At 51.0% G+C, this 17,657-nt stretch overlaps 8 protein-coding genes across 8 annotated transcripts; 3 read left to right on the forward strand and 5 right to left on the reverse strand.

The window, feature by feature from the left end:
- Positions 1-123: 123 nt before the first annotated feature.
- BDW74DRAFT_174824 (AAA family ATPase CDC6) lies at positions 124-2,270 on the forward strand (the record flags this gene model as incomplete). The annotated part of the gene is made up of 3 exons (XM_073728142.1): positions 124-175; positions 238-627; positions 676-2,270. The coding sequence occupies 3 exons, from the start codon at positions 124-126 to the stop codon at positions 2,268-2,270; spliced, it is 2,037 nt and encodes a 678-aa protein (XP_073586854.1).
- Positions 2,271-2,508: 238 nt separating this feature from the next.
- BDW74DRAFT_97413 (GTPase-activating protein RGD2) lies at positions 2,509-5,843 on the reverse strand. The gene is made up of 5 exons (XM_073734208.1): positions 5,420-5,843; positions 4,203-5,349; positions 4,053-4,148; positions 3,818-4,003; positions 2,509-3,765 (listed from the first exon to the last, which is right to left on the reverse strand). The coding sequence occupies exons 1-5, from the start codon at positions 5,645-5,647 to the stop codon at positions 2,747-2,749; spliced, it is 2,676 nt and encodes an 891-aa protein (XP_073586855.1). The 5' UTR covers positions 5,648-5,843; the 3' UTR covers positions 2,509-2,746.
- Positions 5,844-6,369: 526 nt separating this feature from the next.
- Positions 6,370-8,841, reverse strand: BDW74DRAFT_146900 (amino acid permease GAP1). The gene is made up of 3 exons (XM_073723438.1): positions 8,220-8,841; positions 7,707-8,124; positions 6,370-7,643 (listed from the first exon to the last, which is right to left on the reverse strand). Exons 1-3 carry the CDS (start codon positions 8,494-8,496, stop codon positions 6,584-6,586), a joined length of 1,755 nt encoding a protein of 584 aa, XP_073586856.1. The 5' UTR covers positions 8,497-8,841; the 3' UTR covers positions 6,370-6,583.
- A 331-nt stretch (positions 8,842-9,172) lies between these two features.
- Positions 9,173-9,981, reverse strand: BDW74DRAFT_146902 (RNA-binding protein LSM5). The gene is made up of 6 exons (XM_073723439.1): positions 9,795-9,981; positions 9,689-9,745; positions 9,603-9,641; positions 9,518-9,545; positions 9,372-9,435; positions 9,173-9,323 (listed from the first exon to the last, which is right to left on the reverse strand). Exons 1-6 carry the CDS (start codon positions 9,817-9,819, stop codon positions 9,285-9,287), a joined length of 252 nt encoding a protein of 83 aa, XP_073586857.1. The 5' UTR covers positions 9,820-9,981; the 3' UTR covers positions 9,173-9,284.
- A 482-nt stretch (positions 9,982-10,463) lies between these two features.
- On the forward strand, positions 10,464-11,941 carry BDW74DRAFT_174828 (3'-5' exonuclease; the record flags this gene model as incomplete). The annotated part of the gene is made up of 2 exons (XM_073728143.1): positions 10,464-11,190; positions 11,259-11,941. The coding sequence occupies 2 exons, from the start codon at positions 10,464-10,466 to the stop codon at positions 11,939-11,941; spliced, it is 1,410 nt and encodes a 469-aa protein (XP_073586858.1).
- Positions 11,942-12,248: 307 nt separating this feature from the next.
- On the reverse strand, positions 12,249-13,487 carry pex10 (ubiquitin-protein ligase peroxin 10; the record flags this gene model as incomplete). The annotated part of the gene is made up of 1 exon (XM_073723440.1): positions 12,249-13,487. Exon 1 carries the CDS (start codon positions 13,373-13,375, stop codon positions 12,251-12,253), a length of 1,125 nt encoding a protein of 374 aa, XP_073586859.1. The 5' UTR covers positions 13,376-13,487.
- Positions 13,488-13,716: 229 nt separating this feature from the next.
- On the forward strand, positions 13,717-15,866 carry BDW74DRAFT_146909 (EXS domain-containing protein). The gene is made up of 5 exons (XM_073723441.1): positions 13,717-13,995; positions 14,045-14,094; positions 14,162-14,844; positions 14,893-15,206; positions 15,259-15,866. The coding sequence occupies exons 1-5, from the start codon at positions 13,911-13,913 to the stop codon at positions 15,330-15,332; spliced, it is 1,206 nt and encodes a 401-aa protein (XP_073586860.1). The 5' UTR covers positions 13,717-13,910; the 3' UTR covers positions 15,333-15,866.
- On the reverse strand, positions 15,847-17,652 carry BDW74DRAFT_146911 (uncharacterized protein). The gene has a single exon (XM_073723442.1). The coding sequence runs from the start codon at positions 16,900-16,902 to the stop codon at positions 16,129-16,131; it is 774 nt and encodes a 257-aa protein (XP_073586861.1). The 5' UTR covers positions 16,903-17,652; the 3' UTR covers positions 15,847-16,128.
- Positions 17,653-17,657: the final 5 nt, after the last annotated feature.

Consider the following 17,657-nt stretch of genomic DNA (forward strand, 5'->3'; position numbering starts at 1 on the left):
CTTCATCTGTCTACCCTACGACGCAGTTCTGCTGCTCTAACGCTTGACGGATCGTTGTACCTCACAGTGCGGAGTATACATCGATAGATAGTGGTCTTGGTCGCTCTTGCCCTTTTTCTCACAATGGCTGCCACAGTTCTGGGGAAGCGCCAGCGGGCCACGATTGAGACAGAAGGTACAACCACTTGCTCGCCTCTCCACGCTCCTTCCATCTTACTAACTGGATTAATTTCATAGCTTCTATTCCGTTGCGCAATAATAGCAGGCGCAGAACACAGCCGCCTCGAATCCACCGCGAAAGCAAACAAGAACCGGCACCATCGACTCGGCAGCTTCGATCTCGAACAAAGCAAAGCGAGGAGTTGCAATTGGAGGATGACACCACTACGAAAGATCGCTCGCCTAACACAAGGCAAATAACGAATAGTGATGTGCAGAAACACGACAAGCCGTCAGCTACGAAAGATGGCTCGCCTGACACAAGGCGAACAAGGAAGAGCGATGTGCAGAAACAAGATGAGCCGTCATCTTCGAAAGAGAACTTCGCACCGATTACCTCCAAGGGTGTCAATGACAGCTCCTCTACTAAAGAGAATTCCGTTCCAGTTATCTCCAAACCTGTCAATGGTAGGTGCAGACGGCAGCTTGACAACAACCCATGGCTAATGTATACAGATGAAAACTTGAAACCCGTGGAACTCAAAACCCCATCAAAGGCTAGATACCGGAATGCCCTCGACTCGCCTCCAGTTACTCCAAAGCACCGAGTTCAGATTGGAACAAAAGCTTTGACGCCCCGCACACCGCGCCAGATTGGAACGCCCACAACTGTCCAGACTGTTTACACGCAAGCCCGCCAGCTATTTGCGCGAGGTGCGAGTTCTGGGCGGATAGTCGGTCGGGAAACGGAACGCGAGAAGCTCACTACATTCATCACCGATGGCATGCAATACCGAAAGGGCGGGTGCATGTATGTCAGCGGCCCTCCAGGAACCGGCAAAAGTGCCCTTGTTAAGGAAGTGCTCGATGAATTGAATCTTGAGTTGGTGAGAGTCGCCCAACTGAATTGTGCGAGCATGAGAACAGCAAAGGACGTCTACAGCAAGCTTACCGAGGACTTGTGTGATGATGATGATGTTTTCAGGAAAAGTGAAGCCGATAGGCTCAAAAGCATGTTCCTGCCCGACAAAAAGCAAGCGGGCAATGAAGACATGTTCTTGGTCATGTTAGATGAGATTGATCATCTTCTCACTTCGGATGCAGGGATCCTACAGTCCCTATTTGAGTGGTCATTGCAGAAGGAGTCAAAGTTGATACTAATCGGCATTGCAAACGCGCTTGACCTCACGGACAGATCTCTACCTCAACTGAAAGCGAAGAATCTGAAGCCTTTTCTGCTCCCCTTTTTACCTTACAATGCCGGACAGATTGCGGGCGTTGTCATCAACCGCCTCCGGTCATTACTCCCAGAAGGCCAGGCGGAGGACCCCAACTTCATCCCTTTCGTCCAACCTGCAGCCATTCAGCTGTGTGCGAAAAAGGTTGCTTCACAAACTGGAGATTTACGGAAGGCCTTTGAACTCATCAAACGAGCAATTGACGTCATTGAACACGAAACGATGCAGAAACTCAACATACAAAACCCAAACAGCCCTTCGAAAACAATCTTGGTCGAAAACAACAATCTCTCGTCTTCTCCTAAACATACGGCGCTGAAGCCCAGCTCGGCACTCCCCTACACAATTCTTACAGCGCCCCGAGCTAGTATTGCACACATTGCAAAAATCACATCCTCAGTATTTGGCCAAGGCACAACGCAGAGGCTACAGTGCCTCAATCTACAACAAAAGGCGGCGATCTGTGCGCTGGTCGCACTGGATCGGAAGCGTCGCGAATACGACATCCCGCAGACTCCGTCCAAGTCTCGAAATATGGCTCCAACAGTCAAGCAAATCTTCGACGCGTATTGCACCCTGTGCAGAGCAGATAACATTCTGCATCCCCTGACTGCCACGGAGTTCAAAGATGTCCTTGGCAGTCTCGAAACGTTGGGCCTCGTCGGTGAATTCCAAAGTCGAGGTCGAGGTGGTACAGTCGCCGGTGGCTCAGATATTCGCCGCACGCCTTCGAAGTCCAGTGGGGCCTCACTTAGCAAAGCCCTGGATGAACAAAATCTTGTTTGCTTCGTATCACAGAAAGAGATTGAGAGTCAGATTACCGGGCCAGGCGAAGGTATTCTGAGAAGATTGTTCTCGGGCCAAGGCCTTTGACAGATTCGTTTACAGCATTATTTCTCGGAGCATTCGTGGAGTCTATTAGCGATTGTTGGATACTGATCACTCATTCTTTTCAGAGTGTCGTTTGGAGCATTGTACTCTTAGATATACAGGTGCATCATTACCATGAATACATGAAACTTAACCTACTGGAAGGGAAACAATTGCCGGGACGGGTCTGTATACAACTCATATACAGGCCTACAAAAGAAAAGGTGCTATACAATCCAAAAACAAATATAAAGTAAAAGAAAAGACTAATAAAAGCAACAGAATGAGATAGACATACAGGGGGGTATGCAAAATGTAACGATATGGTTTATACGGGAAATCGAAAGTCGAAGTCGAAGGTGAAGTGGAAGTTGACGGCTGGAACAGTAAAGACGGAGTAGTAGAAGTGTACAAACCATCCACCACGCTTAATCAAAAACAACATTCATGGCAGGAATATCGACGAATGCTCAGCAGACTTAGTCGTCCATGGGCTTATCCTCTAGGGTAACGCCCTTAGGCTCAGTGACGCTCTCGGCGATACTGCTGCGCTTGCTGTCCGTGCCTGTCTCACCAGCGATGATGGGGAAGCTGGAGCGGCTGCCGAGACCCGGCTTGCGGGTGTAGATGCCGCTGGAGCGAGACATGGAACTGCGGTTGAGGTTGGTTGCGGTTGGGGTGGTGGTAGTGGCGGGCTCCTCGGTGTGATTCGCGGGCGTGTGGGTCGGAGAGTCGTCGAACGAGGCTTCGGAGGGAGGGCTGGCAGTAGTCGGTTCCGAGGGGTGGTCTGGGATGGTGGGGGACTCGACGGCGGGAGCAGAAGTGCCGTTCGTGACAGGTTCAGGGGAGTTGATGTTAACAGTGGAGAGCTCGTCGGCGGCAGAGGCTGCGGACGTGGGCGAGGGGCTACCGGGTACGTCTAGGCTGTTCCGGGCTGTCGTTGGAGTTTTCGCGCCAGACACGTTGATAGGGAAGCGGCCTGGCTCTGGACCGCTAGAACGGTCGCGACGGTGCTTGCGAGGAGGGGCTGGGCTGTGGGCTCGACTGCGGTCCATGATGGCCCGATTGCGGGCTTCCATAGCGGCGCGGCGGTTGCTCTCATCTGTGCTGATGGCCCGCGGACGGGGTGCGGTTCCATGGAGTCCACTGGACTGGCGTTTCAGTTCGCCAAAGATTGTGTCCTTATGGGCGAAAAGGTCGCGAATCAGGCGGTAGCTGTGGCGCTCGTCCATCGTGAGGCTGCTCTCACTGCGGGGACGAAGAACGCAAGGGGACAGCGATTGAGCAAGCGCAGAAATGTAGGTTTCGTCGGCAGAGGTCAGGTCTATCAAACGTGTAAAATGGGTCATAATCGCATCAAGCGTGGCAATGTTGTTGAGACGGAGTTGGCCAAGGGTGCTTTGGAGGACTTTGATGCGTCCTTCTTCGGTGGTCTCATTTGCAGTCGTGGAGTAAATGGTCTTGATTATTTCGTAAACTTGGGATGAAACAAGGGAGTCTGTTGAAGGTTGATTAGCTTATGTCTTGAGTCGTGGTGGGCATCTTCCTACCTGGCAGTTCAAGGAGGTATAGCTTAAGCACGCTTGCAACAACAGGAATCTCATATTTCTGAAGCACTTCAAAAAAGTCGCCTTTCCTATTGTTCAGAGCGTTACGAAGGTGGTGAGTGGCTCCCAATGGAACATCGGTAAGCCAAATAGCACGTCTTGACTCGTCTCCCTCAAGTTCTGGGTAACCTGTATACTCCGTTAGCCGAACGTAATTAAAAGTATGATTTCATCTTACAGTTGTCAAGGTAGGTCAAGAGCGTCGTGACAATGACCGGCACCCTCTTACGGTCGGCCCTTGCCCTAGCTTCGAGATCGACACCAAAGATCTGATCTATAAGTAGTTAGTTAGATGTGCACTCGTGCGCACAACGGGCAAATAACTTACCCTCCACGGAGCCGTAATAGTTCTCGTAAGCCTGGACCTTAGGTACAAATCCACCAGTTCTGTAGTTCTCGAGGAGGTATCTGAGATCGCCTAGAGGCTGAATTGTCTCTTGGTATAGCATCATATGGTCCACAGTGCTTTGCAAATTCGGAATGACGTTGCTGATAGCTCCGGAGAAATCAAGGACCACGGCCTTGATCGCCTTGAGGCGGTCCAGCTCACACTGTTCCATAAACCTCAAGTTCGCAACGATCTCCTCCTCAAGCTTGCATCTAATGAGGTCAAGTTTCCGCACAGCGGCCTTGTAACGTTCATCGGCTTCACGAGCCTCTCTGCGGAGCTTCTCCGCCGGCGTCTCATTGGGATAAGGGTTGTTCAGTGGGTTCCAGCCCGCCAACATCTCAGAGACAGATGCGATAGGAGAATCAATGCCATCTTCACTGGTTGCGACAGAAGTCACACGCATCAAAGCCGTCTTCTTCTCAGGTACGCCAGAGATCTGGAAACTCTTGGGGCGCCACTGGTAGCGCATTTTGGAGCTATTGGCGAACGTGCTGCCCATATTTCCCACTAACCGGAGGAAGCCATTGTCGACGAGATCCTGGCCGATTCTCTCCGCGTAGCTGAGACTAGTCGCGTTCAAGTACTTCTGGGTGTACTCCACAATATCCGCGCCGGTTGAGGTGTTCTGGTACGTGCCGATAATGGGTACTTTGATCTCGCCCTGAGGGATAGTCTCCAACATGTGCACGAGAAGCTTCTTCAAGTCATCTGGAGTGTAAATCCTGTCACCGAGCTCTACCGGTTCGTCCTCCACTAGTTCCTTGTCTGGTAAGATGATCTTGGGAGTCGGCTTGATCTTAGGGCTGGTCTCGGGTGCCTGGAAGGCGAGCTTGTTCTCCTCTTCGAGATCCTCAAGGACGCGGCATTTGTTAAAGTAGTGGCTCCGCAGCTTCTTGACCAAATCCACCTGCTTGGTATGTTCCTTGATCCGAGACTGAAGGTCATCGTGGGAGTTTTCGATCCGTGCCTCGTGCTGATCGCACCAGCGTCTAAACGGTGAAACGACCAATTCTCGGATATTCGACGCAATCTTCTGATGGTTCCGCGACGCTTCGACCATCTCGGTACGAGTTCCTTCATAGGCCTTCATAAGTTCGCCCAGGTCAGCATACGTCGTAGCGAGTCAGTAGCAAGGGCCGTGGGGCAGAACTCACCTTCCGCACACTTGCTCCGTCATCCTTCGCGAATCCCGCCACCATCCTATCCACACTCGGCGCAATATCACCTAGCTTCGCGCTGTATATCTCCTCGGCGTCTGCACGCATCGACGCAACCGTAAGTATTTGCTTGTTTTCCACGATTCCCTGCTGCAGCTTTCCGTAGAGGACCCCCAGACCACTGGCGTAGTCTGGGGTCCAGAAGGAATCCGCGAACCCAGGCATTGTTGCTGAGTCCGGACCGAAGAATCGCGAGCGAAAGGCCGATATGATATACAGGCGAGTAATGAGCTGTTCGCTCGGCTGATTGGGGAGGCTGGTACTAGGTGTCGGCGAAGGCTGTCAACGACCGCGCAAGCGGAGAGCCCCGTCAGTCCGGGGTAGATAGGCTGCGTAGACGGGGTCAAGAGCACTGGGCTTCCAAGCGGCGACCAAAGAGCAAGGAGGAAAGGAGAGGCTTTTATCTCGAATGAAGCACCAGTGCCAATGCGAGTTCCAAAACGGCGTCAACTGTTCGGGGGCGGGAGCACAAGAACGCGAGCAACCTGTATGCGTGGGCGCCTAGGAGCAGGGAAATAGAAAGGAAGCGCAAAAGATGAGGCAGAAAGGGCAGCGGACTAAAGAATCAAAGCAAAAGAGAAAAGAGACCGGCGTAGTGCTGCGTTATAATTGGTATGATATGGACAGGTTGAAGAGCAAGTAGAAGGAAGAGAACAAGAGTCCGTAAGGCCTCACACAGTGAGTTGGACGGCAGTTCCTGAATCCTGTGCAATCTCCGTACTCGTACGTAAGTAATTTACAGGCGTTGCCGCTTCAGCCTCACGTGGGCTTTGTGTCTTAGGCTATTTTTGGCAAAATTACCGTAATCTGCTAAACAGCCGCTGGCTACCTCGCTGTGGGAAAGACATCCGCTTGTTACTACAGTGACTGCTATCCATCGTTAAGTATATAGAAGAAGCGTCTCGACTGCGTTTAGAGACGAAGTAGTAGACTGGCTATAGTATGTACATTATTTAGGTGCGTCACACGCTCGCAGCGTTAGACGTCAACCTTCAAGGCGAATTTCAATGTGGGTATCCTCGTGATCGTCGTTACTATTGGCACTAACAGAATATGGAGAATTATTATGATCAAGAAAAGTCTGATGATTCCGTTCGGAGATCAGCAGAAGAATTTATAAAGTTTCTTCCATGTCGGCCATGCGGCCTGTTGCGCTCGTTCCTCCTTCATGAGCCATTGAATGTTCAACTCCCGCCGGCCTGTCCGCAAATCCATATCTTTCGCCCGGATTATCTTTGTTTTGAACCACAACTTGTAGGGGATGTAGAAGAGAAGGACAACCGGCACAGCGAGATACTTTGAAAAGAAATTGCGGACCAGCATACCGGGCGACATGGTCTCATAGTCGATAGGCGCAAACCCGACCCAGAACTGGGCGATGAGAACAAGGCAGTTGAAGAGAAAGCCTATCCACGAGCCTACGATACCGGGTTGGGAGCGGAACGCCAGGTCGTGCAAACTGTGGCCTTGTACCTGCCATGCGCGGCGAAAGCGTATGTGCGCTAAACAAATGGAGCCCCAGGTGAAGATGGACGAGAGGCCAGAAATTGCTATCATCCACTCAAAAGCGACCTCTTGCTCGTCGGTGGCGGCTAAGAATCCCAGCAATCCCAGCCCGGATGCAAGGGCAATGGCCCATAGAGGGCGGCCCTTACGATCGATATAGGCGAGAAACCGAGGAGCTTGCTGCTGCTCTGCAAGCGCCGCCAGTGTCCGAGAAGAGCCATACACAGCTGAGTTCCCGACGGAGAGAACTGCGATCATGATCACGACGTTCATCACGGAATCTAGCACTTCAATCCCGGCATTCTTGATGGCGATGACGAAAGGGGATGCCTTGGTGTCAATGGTAGACGTCCCAATTAGTCGGCGCTCAGTATACGGAACCAGAAGCCCAACCAGGGTGAGTGAGACAATGTAAAAGAGCGAAATACGCCAGAAAACCTGCTTGACAGCGGTCGGTAGGGACTTGCGAGGGTTCGCAGTTTCGGCAGCGGCAAGACCAACTAACTCAGTTCCTGCAAATGCAAACCCAGCATTTACAAAGACGTCACAGAGACCTTTGAAGCCGTGATGAAATGCGCCGGGATCGCGCCAGTATGTGGCACCAATATAGCCCCCATTAGGGCCTCCAGCACAGTTCAAGATAACCCCAAGAATACTATGCAAGAAGGTCAGTCGTTGAACCTAAAAGAGGGACGTTCGAAGGCTCAGGGCAACTCACATAAAAGCGATCACGGCTATGACCTTGATGGAGGAGAATACAAACTCCGCTTCACCATAGCCTTTGACGCCAAAGAGGTTGATGGAAACAATTGCTGCCCAGAATAAGGCTACCCATACAGCGCTGGAAATATTCGATTCCCAGTAGTCAACAGTGATTGCTGCGGCCACAATCTCCAATGGCAGAATGGCAAGCCATTGTAAAGCATAGTTCCAGCCCATAGCAAATCCCCAGGCCGGATCAATAAAACGAGTTGAGTAGTGGGCGAATGAACCAGCCACAGGGAATATGACGGCCATTTCGCCAAGCGCATGCACGGCGCAATAGAGCATGCAGCCAATCAGCGTATATGCGATGAGGAGTGAGGCAGGACCGCCAGTAGCGAGGACCCTTCCAGAGCTAACGAAGAGACCAGTACCTGAAAGAAAGGAAACATCATCAACGTCTATACCTGACTGTCCAGCCAGGGAGCGCAGCGGTACCATACAAGCATTGACAGAAGGGTGCTCGTACCTATGGAACCTCCAATGGCAATCATTTGTAGATGGCGACCTCGTAGGCTGCGTTGCAATGGCGAGTTGGCAGCTTTCTCCGCCGCATTTTCAATATCGTATGCTTTGCCATCAGAAAAGGACGCGAATGCCGTAACGTGAGCATTTGGGTCTCTCTGAAAACTTTCTATTACCCGATGGCCTAAGCTTGCTCGTCTGGATGTAGACTCGCCATATGCCGGATCGGAGTCAGCTGACGTCGAGCGCTCAGCTTCGGCCTTCAAGGAGTCCTTGTACATTGTGCTCGGTAATATAACGGGCTACACTTCTCCCTGTGAGAAGTTTGAGAATTGCCTAATATCGATGTTGAAGGAACACGGCGAAGTAGCAAGTGTAGCAAGTTTTAAAGAGGCCCCCCGGCCTAATAATAAACGGGATTGAGGATGGTGCCGCAGAAATATGCCGTCTATTATCAAATGTGCTCAGTCCCGAAGAGAATGCAGAAAGCCCAGCAAGCATGCGCGCCACATGGAATGCAATGTGCGACGAGATGGTCCCGATGATGGATAGGGAATCGAGGTGCCATAAGTCCAGGTTGCCGCTGCCTGGCTATGGCAGGATCACGGATCACGCTCTTGTCCCCGGGAGATAGCGAGATTAAAGGTGACTGGGGATTGGAAATGGGGAAAACGTCAGTTTGAGTGGCCACCCCCTCAGCCGATAAGAGGGCGCTATGCCCGATATCGCTAGGCTCTTTCCCGGTACCTGTAGCCAGGGTCGTGTGCCCATTCGAACATCGCTCTAAAATACGGAGTAGTCGAGTCATGTAAATACACTTGTCAATGTCATCAAGTTCTTGATGATGCTCTTGGTCAACCCTGAGTTTTGACCCCGAATGCAGGTTCTACAGCCCGATAAGCCCGAAGAGATACGCATGACCCCTGTATTGTACCAAGGGCCAAGCCAGTATACGACTTTGAACTGCTAAAAAAGGTAATTTTCTATCATCTGAAAGAGATTACACATATATCATCGCTAGTCGTTGGTAAAGTTGTCATTGCATCAAATTCGAACACACGATCCTCGATCATGAGCTACCAACTGGCCCTTCACCACCAGGGATCAACTGAAAGCCAGTTAGCACTATCAAAACTCACGGAAGCAACATATTTACCATGCAGATGTTGTTGCCGTTGAGGAGGATCTTCGGCATCTTAACCTGAGCACCGGTGTAATCACTGCTTCAATGTTAATTCATGTCTGAGTCTGGTGCGCACCGAAAATGAAGAGCACGGTATGGCACTAAAACGGAAGCCCTACAATTCAGTCACATCTTCGAGCACCATGTCTAAACGAGGGTCAGAATTGAAGCCTTTGAAATTCATGGCTTGCGGCTGCCACTTACTGACGTAGTCATCGAACCCGAGCAACGTGCCGGAGAATTCTGCCAGGGTCAGTATGCACTTTCCGGCATTTCAAAAACAAGCGCACCCTTGTCGTTCTTCATGATGATCCATATCCGAGATCCAACACACTTGTCAATCAATTCTAAAGAGCCAGTTAGCGTGTTCCAAATAGAAGAGGGGAGATTACGTACCTAAAGGAAGGAGTTGAGAGGCCATATCGAAATGTAAGCGAGATCTCCTACAGAATACCCTCTGCACAATCTATAGAAACCAGGGTCCTTCTTGAGGCGAAGTAATATAACTGTAGTTGGTGGATCTTGAGTCTTTGGATGGACGATTCCCATGCGAGACTTGGCATCGAGGATCTCGTGTTTATCCGTTCCGGAGATCTATGGCCTCCCGAGCTTTGAGCAGTTCCTGGCTACAATCAACCACGGACGTTAGGTTATTTTCGCGAAGCTCACACTACCTGTATAACGCCTAGGGAATGCTAAGCTTAACGCACAGAGTCTCCATTTATGGGCCTGTTTTGCCCGTTGAGGCCTCTGGGAACCAGGACTTCAAAAGTGGGACGCGTCTTGCTGCATGAATGTCTTGTGTGGCACAGCTCGCGCCTCCAGTGTCTAGCGTCGATCAGCCTGACCCCTGCACCTAGAAGTTCCATGGTTTTTTTGGCCCTGACGCTGAGACGAACTTTCCAGCGGCACTCGGAGTTTCGATTTCAGAAACTAGAAAACACACAGATTCCCTGTGGGCTCTCCAGCGTAGCGCCATTCCCAGGGGCGCGGGGCTACCATTCATCTCATCCTAGTCCATCTTCTGAGAGGCTCAGGAAACAACCCCCACCAACTCTCAAAGTCATGAAACGATCATTTAGCGAACAGTCTGAGCCTCGAACGCCGCTCGCTGAAGTTCAAGGCAATGGTGACTCTCGCAACAACATCTTACAGAACGCAAACACTAGGCTACCCCCATGGAAGCAGCAAACACCCGCTGCTTCGAAGCCTGCAGGCAATGCTGTAACGCAGTACTGGAGCCACAGGCTCTACAAAACGGAAGAGGGTAAACCGATTATGGTCCATTACTGCAGTTCTCTAGCCACATCCGAAAAGGTTGCACAATTCTTCATTAACGACCCCGTGCTAGGGTTTGACATGGAATGGCAAGCTGGTGCTACAACCCGCTGTAGCATCCAAGAAAATCTATCCACCATCCAGCTTGCCAACCGGAACAAAATTGCACTCTTTCACATCGCACGCTTCAGGCCGAATTTAAGCTTGGATCATCTCGTGCCACCAACGCTGAAAGCCATCTTGGAGAACCCGGATATCACGAAAACAGGCGTGAACATCAGGGGCGACTGCACGCGCCTGCGAAAGTACCTCGAAATCAACGCCCGAGGCTCCTTTGAGCTGAGCCATTTGCATAAGCTCTTAAAGTACTGTCATACAACACCACACTTGATCAATAAGTATAAGGTCAAACTAGCCGACCAAGTTGAAGAACACCTAGGGTTTCCACTAGCAAAAGAACTCGATGTGCGGTGCAGTAACTGGCAAAAGCCCATTGGGGCCCAGCAAGCTCATTGTAAGCAACCCGGGCTGCCATGATATGACTTTACTCCTCAAAGAGCAATAGCTGATTTACTATCTCAGATGCTGCTGCTGACGCCTATGCCGGCTACCAGCTATTCATGGTCATGGAAGCCAAGCGTAAAGCCCTAAAGCCGGTGCCACCGCTACCTGCCCACGATGAACTTAACCTCTCAATACGATGGAAAGAGGAGGAGGAGGCGGTCGATGACCCGGGGCCTCCCAGCCTATACGGTATTGGTATTCAGGCCTTGAAGAGAGCTAAGAAGTCTAGTCGGGCAAAAGACCTCCAGCCAGCGGTAGACCTCGATTTGGCTGATATCCCCGTATTCGCGGAGCTAAAGGCCAGGTCGTTCAAGAAGCGCATTCAGACCTTCAAGTATACCGATGACCCTTCATTCCAAATAGTCAAGGGGGCAGGAACGCCCAGGAAACGCGCCCAGCCCGCTAAATCCGACGATGACTCCGATTTCGAAACTATGGAGAGCCCCGAGCACCCTGCGAGGCGTGCTCAGAGTACACCTTCTGCAACTGAAACGGAGCTCACGCCTGTTAAGAAGAGGGTTGGTAGGCCAAGAAAAACCACGCCCGTGGTTGATCCTGCGGATGTTCCTGATGCACAACCTGTGAAAAGAAAGGTTGGGAGACCAAGAAAGCGCGCGCTGAGTGTTGATGCTGTTGATGATCCTCATGTTAAACCTGTTAATAAGCCTGTGGCGGCGAGACGGCGATCGGCGAGCATCTAGTTCTGGGAGACCTGATATACTGCTGGCGGTATGATCTATTGGTTCATCTACTTTGCTTCATGGACATTGGCGTGTGGCGTTATAGGTCACGGCTTGGATACAGCTAGAGTTTGTTTCTAGATGATACCATTTCCATTTCTGTTGATAACTACCACTTGTACATTATACACTCTGTATATAAGACATGTTAAGGCCACGTTTCATATCATCATAATTCGCGTAACATTTAAAATGCTCACCAAGGAAAGGGTATATATCTAGAGCTCATATAAACCGAAATGTGCACTTTCTTTCAGCCAAGTCGAGGCTTCATCCTCTCAGAGGGAGCACTTTCGACGCAAGGACCTCCTGACGACAGAGCGGACATTCGGGTTTCTCACGAACCCAGTCGCACACGCATGTCCAGCAAAATACGTGGCCGCAGGTAGTGACGCTAGGGTCCTTGAATGACTCGAGGCAGAGTGTACATTTTCTTTGTTGCCCTTCCGGCATCCAAGGGATCGCCTTCGAATCTTCAGACAGGTCGTATCTAGCACCAGAGGCGGGTAGAACAGGGAGGGCCGACGGATGCTCAATCGAGCGGGTCAAGGTATCTTGCTTACCGCTGGACCCAGCAGCTTCAGAACTCACGTCTTGGTCTTCTTGTTGCAAGCTATCGCTGACCTTCTTGACATGCAGAATACTTTGGACTGCTATTTGCAGGACGAGTAAGACACCCAAGACTTCATATCCGACACGCTGTTCGTTCTCTTCTAACTTCTTCGTGAAGACGTAGCGCAAACCCCAAAAGCGCTTCGATAAATGGTAATATGAGCCGGTGAAATAGAAGGTTGCTATGCTGAGCGCATATATTGGCGACAGAGACGTAATTGAGTCTAGGTGCTCTAAGATGTATTTCTGAACTCGTAGCTTCGTGAAGAACGACGGTTGCTTTGATTTATTTTTTGAAGAAAGACTTGGCTCTTTCTTTTGCTGTTGCTGCGCCTTCATTTGTTGCCGGGCAATGCTGCGCTCCAACTTGGCGCGAAGACGTTGCCGGAAACTGGGGAGAATCCGCTGGAGCGTCCAGGGCACCATGATGCTGCTCAAAACATATCCAATACGTCTTGAGATCGACGGTAGCCGTAGCGTATCATCTTCCAACTGGACGAGGTCACAATATTCCTCTCCTAGTGTCCGGTTTCCGGTCAATGTCGTGAGGGAGAAGTACAGGAGCTCCATAAGGTGTTTGATGGCTTCCGAATAAGTATGCGCATATCTGGCGCCTCGAAGAGTCCGGATAATGGATTGGGCCTGGTTGGCCAAGTTGGCTGTGAGGAAAGCATCTTTTTCATGTGAACGGATGATGTCTGGGGAGGTCGCGAAGGGATAGAAGTTGGCCGAGGGTCGCGTTGGAGGGGTCGGGGCTATGAGGGAAATATCATGGTCCGCCATTGTTGTAGGTCTGGTCTAATTCAATTCGTATAACCTGTTAGTAGTAGTATGAGAAGGGCAGCGGTTCGAGGAAGATGCTCCTCTGCCTGACCAAGGTCACGTTTGAGTGCGGAGCATGTTTGGAGCTTTGGAATGCTTCCCCGGATAGATAAGCCGCCGAAGAATGCCTCGGCATATGTCACGTGCAGTACCACGTGATTTGAGGTGGATCTAAATGCGGAACACAAGGCCTAGACCGCGGCTAGGCCGAACGCGGACAAGTGCCTTCCCCCCGGAAGCCTCGCTGGCCGCTTTCGACAGCATCCCTGAGCTTCTTTAGAGTCTGTGTGCAGCCCAGACCTTTTGAATATTCAATTATCCCAGAGGTCGGACTCACCCCTAGTCGTTCTTTTGCGTGTTGAGTGCCCTGACATTTCGTTTCTTCTCTCCATTTACTTGCGCCAGAGATCCTTTAATACCGTTGCCTTCCTAGTCTCGTATTCTTTCCCCCCTCTGTGCAAGGCTAGGAGTCCGGCGCCGCTCCTTTCAATGGAATATGGGTCCTGATCAGCATGCTCAATTGGATGGCTTCAGTCTCTTCCTCCCCTTCCCTTCTCGAGTGGCCGTCTTATTGTTAGCAGGTGAGTATCTTCATTTAGCAATGATGATGCTCGGTTAACGCTTCCGAAGGATTCTGGGGTTGGGGTGCCAATCTTCAGTATCTCCAACAGAATAACATTGTGCGTTGGCCCCTCAGGCCCCATTGTTAACCAAGCGGCCGGGAAATCATGAACTGACTATTCCCAGGACGTCCTCACATTGATCCGGTATCATACACGTCAATCTGCTAACCAACGGCCGCCCCACGTCTCTGCGTACCATCTCGCCGGCCTCCTGACCTTTCCTTTGATACTGTCGCTCCTGATCTTTTGGCCCGTCACCCACGGCTCCAGAGAATGGGTTGAATCGGTCGACTACATTCCGCAAGCATACCTCATTATCCTGTTCATCCTCCTTATTCTTCCTTTCAACCGATTATCTCGATCTGGACGACGCAGATTCCTGTCAACGCTACGACGGATTAGCATTGGCGGGCTAGCGGAAGCTCAAGACGGCAAATTCGGCGATATCCTACTGGCGGACGCTCTTACAAGCTATGCGAAAGTGATCGCAGACCTTGTTGTTAGCTTCTGCATGTTCTTTGGTTCCGAGACGTCAAGCACATCAAAACCGGACCGTCACTGTGGCTTTAGCTTCACTATTCCTCTGGTCATTGCTATACCAAGCATCATTCGATTGAGGCAATGCTTGATTGAGTATTTCCGAGTGCGCCGAACAGGCTTCAAGAATGGCAACACGGGCGGGCAACATCTGGCCAACGCTCTCAAATATGCCAGCGCCTTCCCTGTTATCATGATTGCCGCGAAACTGAGGAACTACAGCCCTCTCAACTTCCACGGTATCAGCGAAGTGACACTATCCAGAGTCCTGTAAGTTGATCTGTCTATGCCCATGCGATGGGAGCTCACAATGAACAGCTACTTCTTTACCTTCATCAACTCTTCGTACTCTTTCTACTGGGACATCACGAAGGACTGGGATTTGACCTTGTTTTCCGAATCACGAAACGATAACGAGCATCCGTTTGGGCTGCGTCGCCACCGTTACTTCACTGATCGACAGTATTATGCGGCCATTGCTGTAGACTTTGCTATTCGCTTTTCATGGATGTCCAGATTTCTGCCAGGTTTTGGCTGGCTCAGTGACACAGAGTTTGGCCTCTTTGTGCTCATGTTCTCTGAGGTCATTCGACGATGGATGTGGGTTTTTATTCGAGTAGAAGCTGAGTGGAGTAAGTCCTTTTGTGTACAGTTAACTGAACACGTACTAATGGAATCTGCCAGTTCGTAACAGTCGCGGGCCAGCACCGAACGATGTGCTACTCGGGGAATACAGCGACAAACTGGACACGGACTGAATCATCACCTCTGGCCATTCGACATCTCCATATCCATTTCAGTTATATAGACACGACCTTCTATTTCCCTGTCGGGCTTTATTTACATTCGGGACTAATGTCTCCGTCCCTACTTTCCGTCATTCTGGCTTTCCATCGCGCTTCAGCAAGCTTCATTTCCTTGAGCTTTGTTACATTGGGGATCATACCGATCAACCATATTCTATCCCTTAATTAGTCGACTCGATCCGAGGCGGACTTTCTCTTTTCTAGTGTATCATATGGGCAAGAGCGTTGGCGGAGCTGATTCTCGGACATAATACTGTCATTATCGGTGGACTTTCGTTTGGGTTTATTCTTACCTAGGTATACTAAGGCACGCGGAATGGACAGGAGGACTTAATAGGTCTAATCAATGAGTACATATGGGATGGATTTACGACGCTCGCTCTCTGGCGATTTGTTGGGTCGCACTCTAAATAGAAGCGTGACTCAGGATTACGTTAGGGACATCTCACAGCTGAAACCAATACTATACAATCAGAGCACGTGTAATGTTTATATGTGTGTATTATATTAAGAGCTCAAAGTCTGTACAAGTGCCTAGTATCTGACGTAAATGACAACCAGTATGGGACTTAAAAAAACGCAAGCTGCAGAAACAGTCAGTGACACAAAGAAGATATGCCTCCCATATCACCATGCACATGAAAGCTATACTCCATCGAATAAGCAAACTAGAAATCAAGAAGATAGACAGCAAAGGGAGAAAAGAGGATGGACTGGGTTTCATGCCGCATGCATATGATGGGGTGAGTTAGTGATGAGGTCTATTGGGAGAGTGAGGCGGGTTCTGATGGCTCTCAAAGAGATCCTCCAGGTATGCACTCGGCGTCCGGCCGACAGGCGGGGAGGTAAGGTTCACGCTACTCGTCGACCCATCAGCAGCATACGACTGCCGGAGGTTGCTATTGCTGTAGCGCGGGACCTCGTGCATACCGGGGGGCGGAGGAGGGGACAATGGCGTAGCAGGAGGCGTAGGGCCGGAGCCCGTACGTGTGTAGCCCCGAGCCTGGGGTGGCAGACTTTCAGCGGAGAGGCCGACATTCTGAGCGAGACCTGCGGCGGCCGTGCCCGCCGAGTAGTAGCCAGCAGGAAGGTAACTGGAGCCTCGGTTGCCGGCGTTCTGCATGCCCGCTGTCGGCGAGAAGAACAGACCGCTCCCGGAGGTTGGGATCTTGGAGGCGCGCGAGTCCCTGTACGAGCTGTGGCGGTTGTTTCCGCTACCGCTGATTTTCTCGAGGCTGACGGCGTTGTGGTGCGTGTGGCTGTGGCGGGATTGAGAGTGGGAGTGGGATCGGCCGGAGCGCTTCTTCTTTCTCTTGCCGCCGAGCAGGCCCTTGTTCTCGGAGGAGTGCATAATTGCAGCGCGGCGGACGGAGCGGTTGACGGACCATGCCACGATGCCCCGCCATGCGAGGATGGAGAGGCCGATTGCGCCTAGGACGGCGCCGACAGCGATGAACACGGTTCCTTCCGGGGCGGTCGACTTTTGCATATATGGGGCGTCGTCTGTAGGAGGGACCGTCATGACAGGGTAGTTATCCGTTGTCGTGCTGGATGTGGTACTGTTCGAGGTGTCGGTGCTGTTGCTGTCATTGTTGTTATCCGATGAATCCGAGTCATCTTGGGCATGCGCTATTTGCGCAGCAAAGGCGATGACGAGGACCAGGAACAGTAGGAAGTAAGGTCGCCGACTTGTTGACCGGCCCAGCGAAAGAAAAAGCATTGCAGATATCTGGTATAGGGGCAGCCGGCGATCGGTATTCGGTGTGGGTGATGGGCCCCTGGGAATTCCGTGTTCCAACCACAAGATCGCACTCAGCGCATTAGTCCCCGGCGCTGTGCAAAGCGTCTAGTCGGTGAGAGGAGGTAATTGTATATATCAACAGTCTCTCAGACAGAGATGAGAATGTTGACTCCGCAAAGCGTATCGATAAATATGGGGGGCGGTAAGCAAGGGCGTGGATCGATCGATCTCCACCCAAATAATGGATTGGCAGGTCAACAAAGGCGGCAGGAGTCGAAGACAGCAATGCAATGTACCAATATGCAATGACAGAGATTGTATGGAGTAAGTACTATAGTCAAGAAAGAGACAATGAGATTAATATGAAGCATGCAACTCAATAAACGCTATAGGATCAACCACTCTCAGGGCGGATGCAAGATCAGCAAAAACCAGCCATCATGTGCATATTTGGAGTCACGTGATTCTATATATAGAGAGCAAATGTCAACCAATGAACTTCTAACGAGGAACTCGTGATACTTATCACAATTCAA

This window comes from Aspergillus multicolor (assembly GCF_047715735.1).
Source record: "Aspergillus multicolor strain CBS 133.54 unplaced genomic scaffold BDW74scaffold_4, whole genome shotgun sequence".
NCBI classification, from domain to species: Eukaryota; Fungi; Ascomycota; class Eurotiomycetes; order Eurotiales; family Aspergillaceae; genus Aspergillus; species Aspergillus multicolor.

Bases quoted from the DNA above. Each gene is read 5' to 3' on its own strand.
- BDW74DRAFT_146902 (XM_073723439.1), bottom strand. From the start codon at position 9,819: ATGGCCTCTCAACTCCTTCCTTTAG. The intron at 9,642-9,688 runs GTGCGCTTGTTT...TGACCCTGGCAG, and splicing joins CATCATGAAGAACGACAAGG to AATTCTCCGGCACGTTGCTC. The intron at 9,436-9,517 runs GTAGGGCTTCCG...ACATTGAAGCAG, and splicing joins CTCGAAGATGTGACTGAATT to TGATTACACCGGTGCTCAGG.
- BDW74DRAFT_146911 (XM_073723442.1), bottom strand. From the start codon at position 16,902: ATGACGGTCCCTCCTACAGACGACGCCCCATATATGCAAAAGTCGACC.
- BDW74DRAFT_146900 (XM_073723438.1), bottom strand. From the start codon at position 8,496: ATGTACAAGGACTCCTTGAAGGCCGAAGCTGAGCGCTCGACGTCAGCT. The intron at 8,125-8,219 runs GTACGAGCACCC...CCTTTCTTTCAG, and splicing joins TGCCATTGGAGGTTCCATAG to GTACTGGTCTCTTCGTTAGC. The intron at 7,644-7,706 runs GTGAGTTGCCCT...CTTCTTGCATAG, and splicing joins ATAGCCGTGATCGCTTTTAT to TATTCTTGGGGTTATCTTGA.
- BDW74DRAFT_146909 (XM_073723441.1), top strand. From the start codon at position 13,911: ATGGGTCCTGATCAGCATGCTCAATTGGATGGCTTCAGTCTCTTCCTC. The intron at 14,095-14,161 runs GTGCGTTGGCCC...GACTATTCCCAG, and splicing joins ATCTCCAACAGAATAACATT to GACGTCCTCACATTGATCCG. The intron at 15,207-15,258 runs GTAAGTCCTTTT...GGAATCTGCCAG, and splicing joins TCGAGTAGAAGCTGAGTGGA to TTCGTAACAGTCGCGGGCCA.
- BDW74DRAFT_97413 (XM_073734208.1), bottom strand. From the start codon at position 5,647: ATGCCTGGGTTCGCGGATTCCTTCTGGACCCCAGACTACGCCAGTGGT. The intron at 4,004-4,052 runs GTAAGATGAAAT...CGGAGTATACAG, and splicing joins CTTGACCTACCTTGACAACT to GTTACCCAGAACTTGAGGGA. The intron at 3,766-3,817 runs GTAGGAAGATGC...AACCTTCAACAG, and splicing joins ATACCTCCTTGAACTGCCAG to ACTCCCTTGTTTCATCCCAA.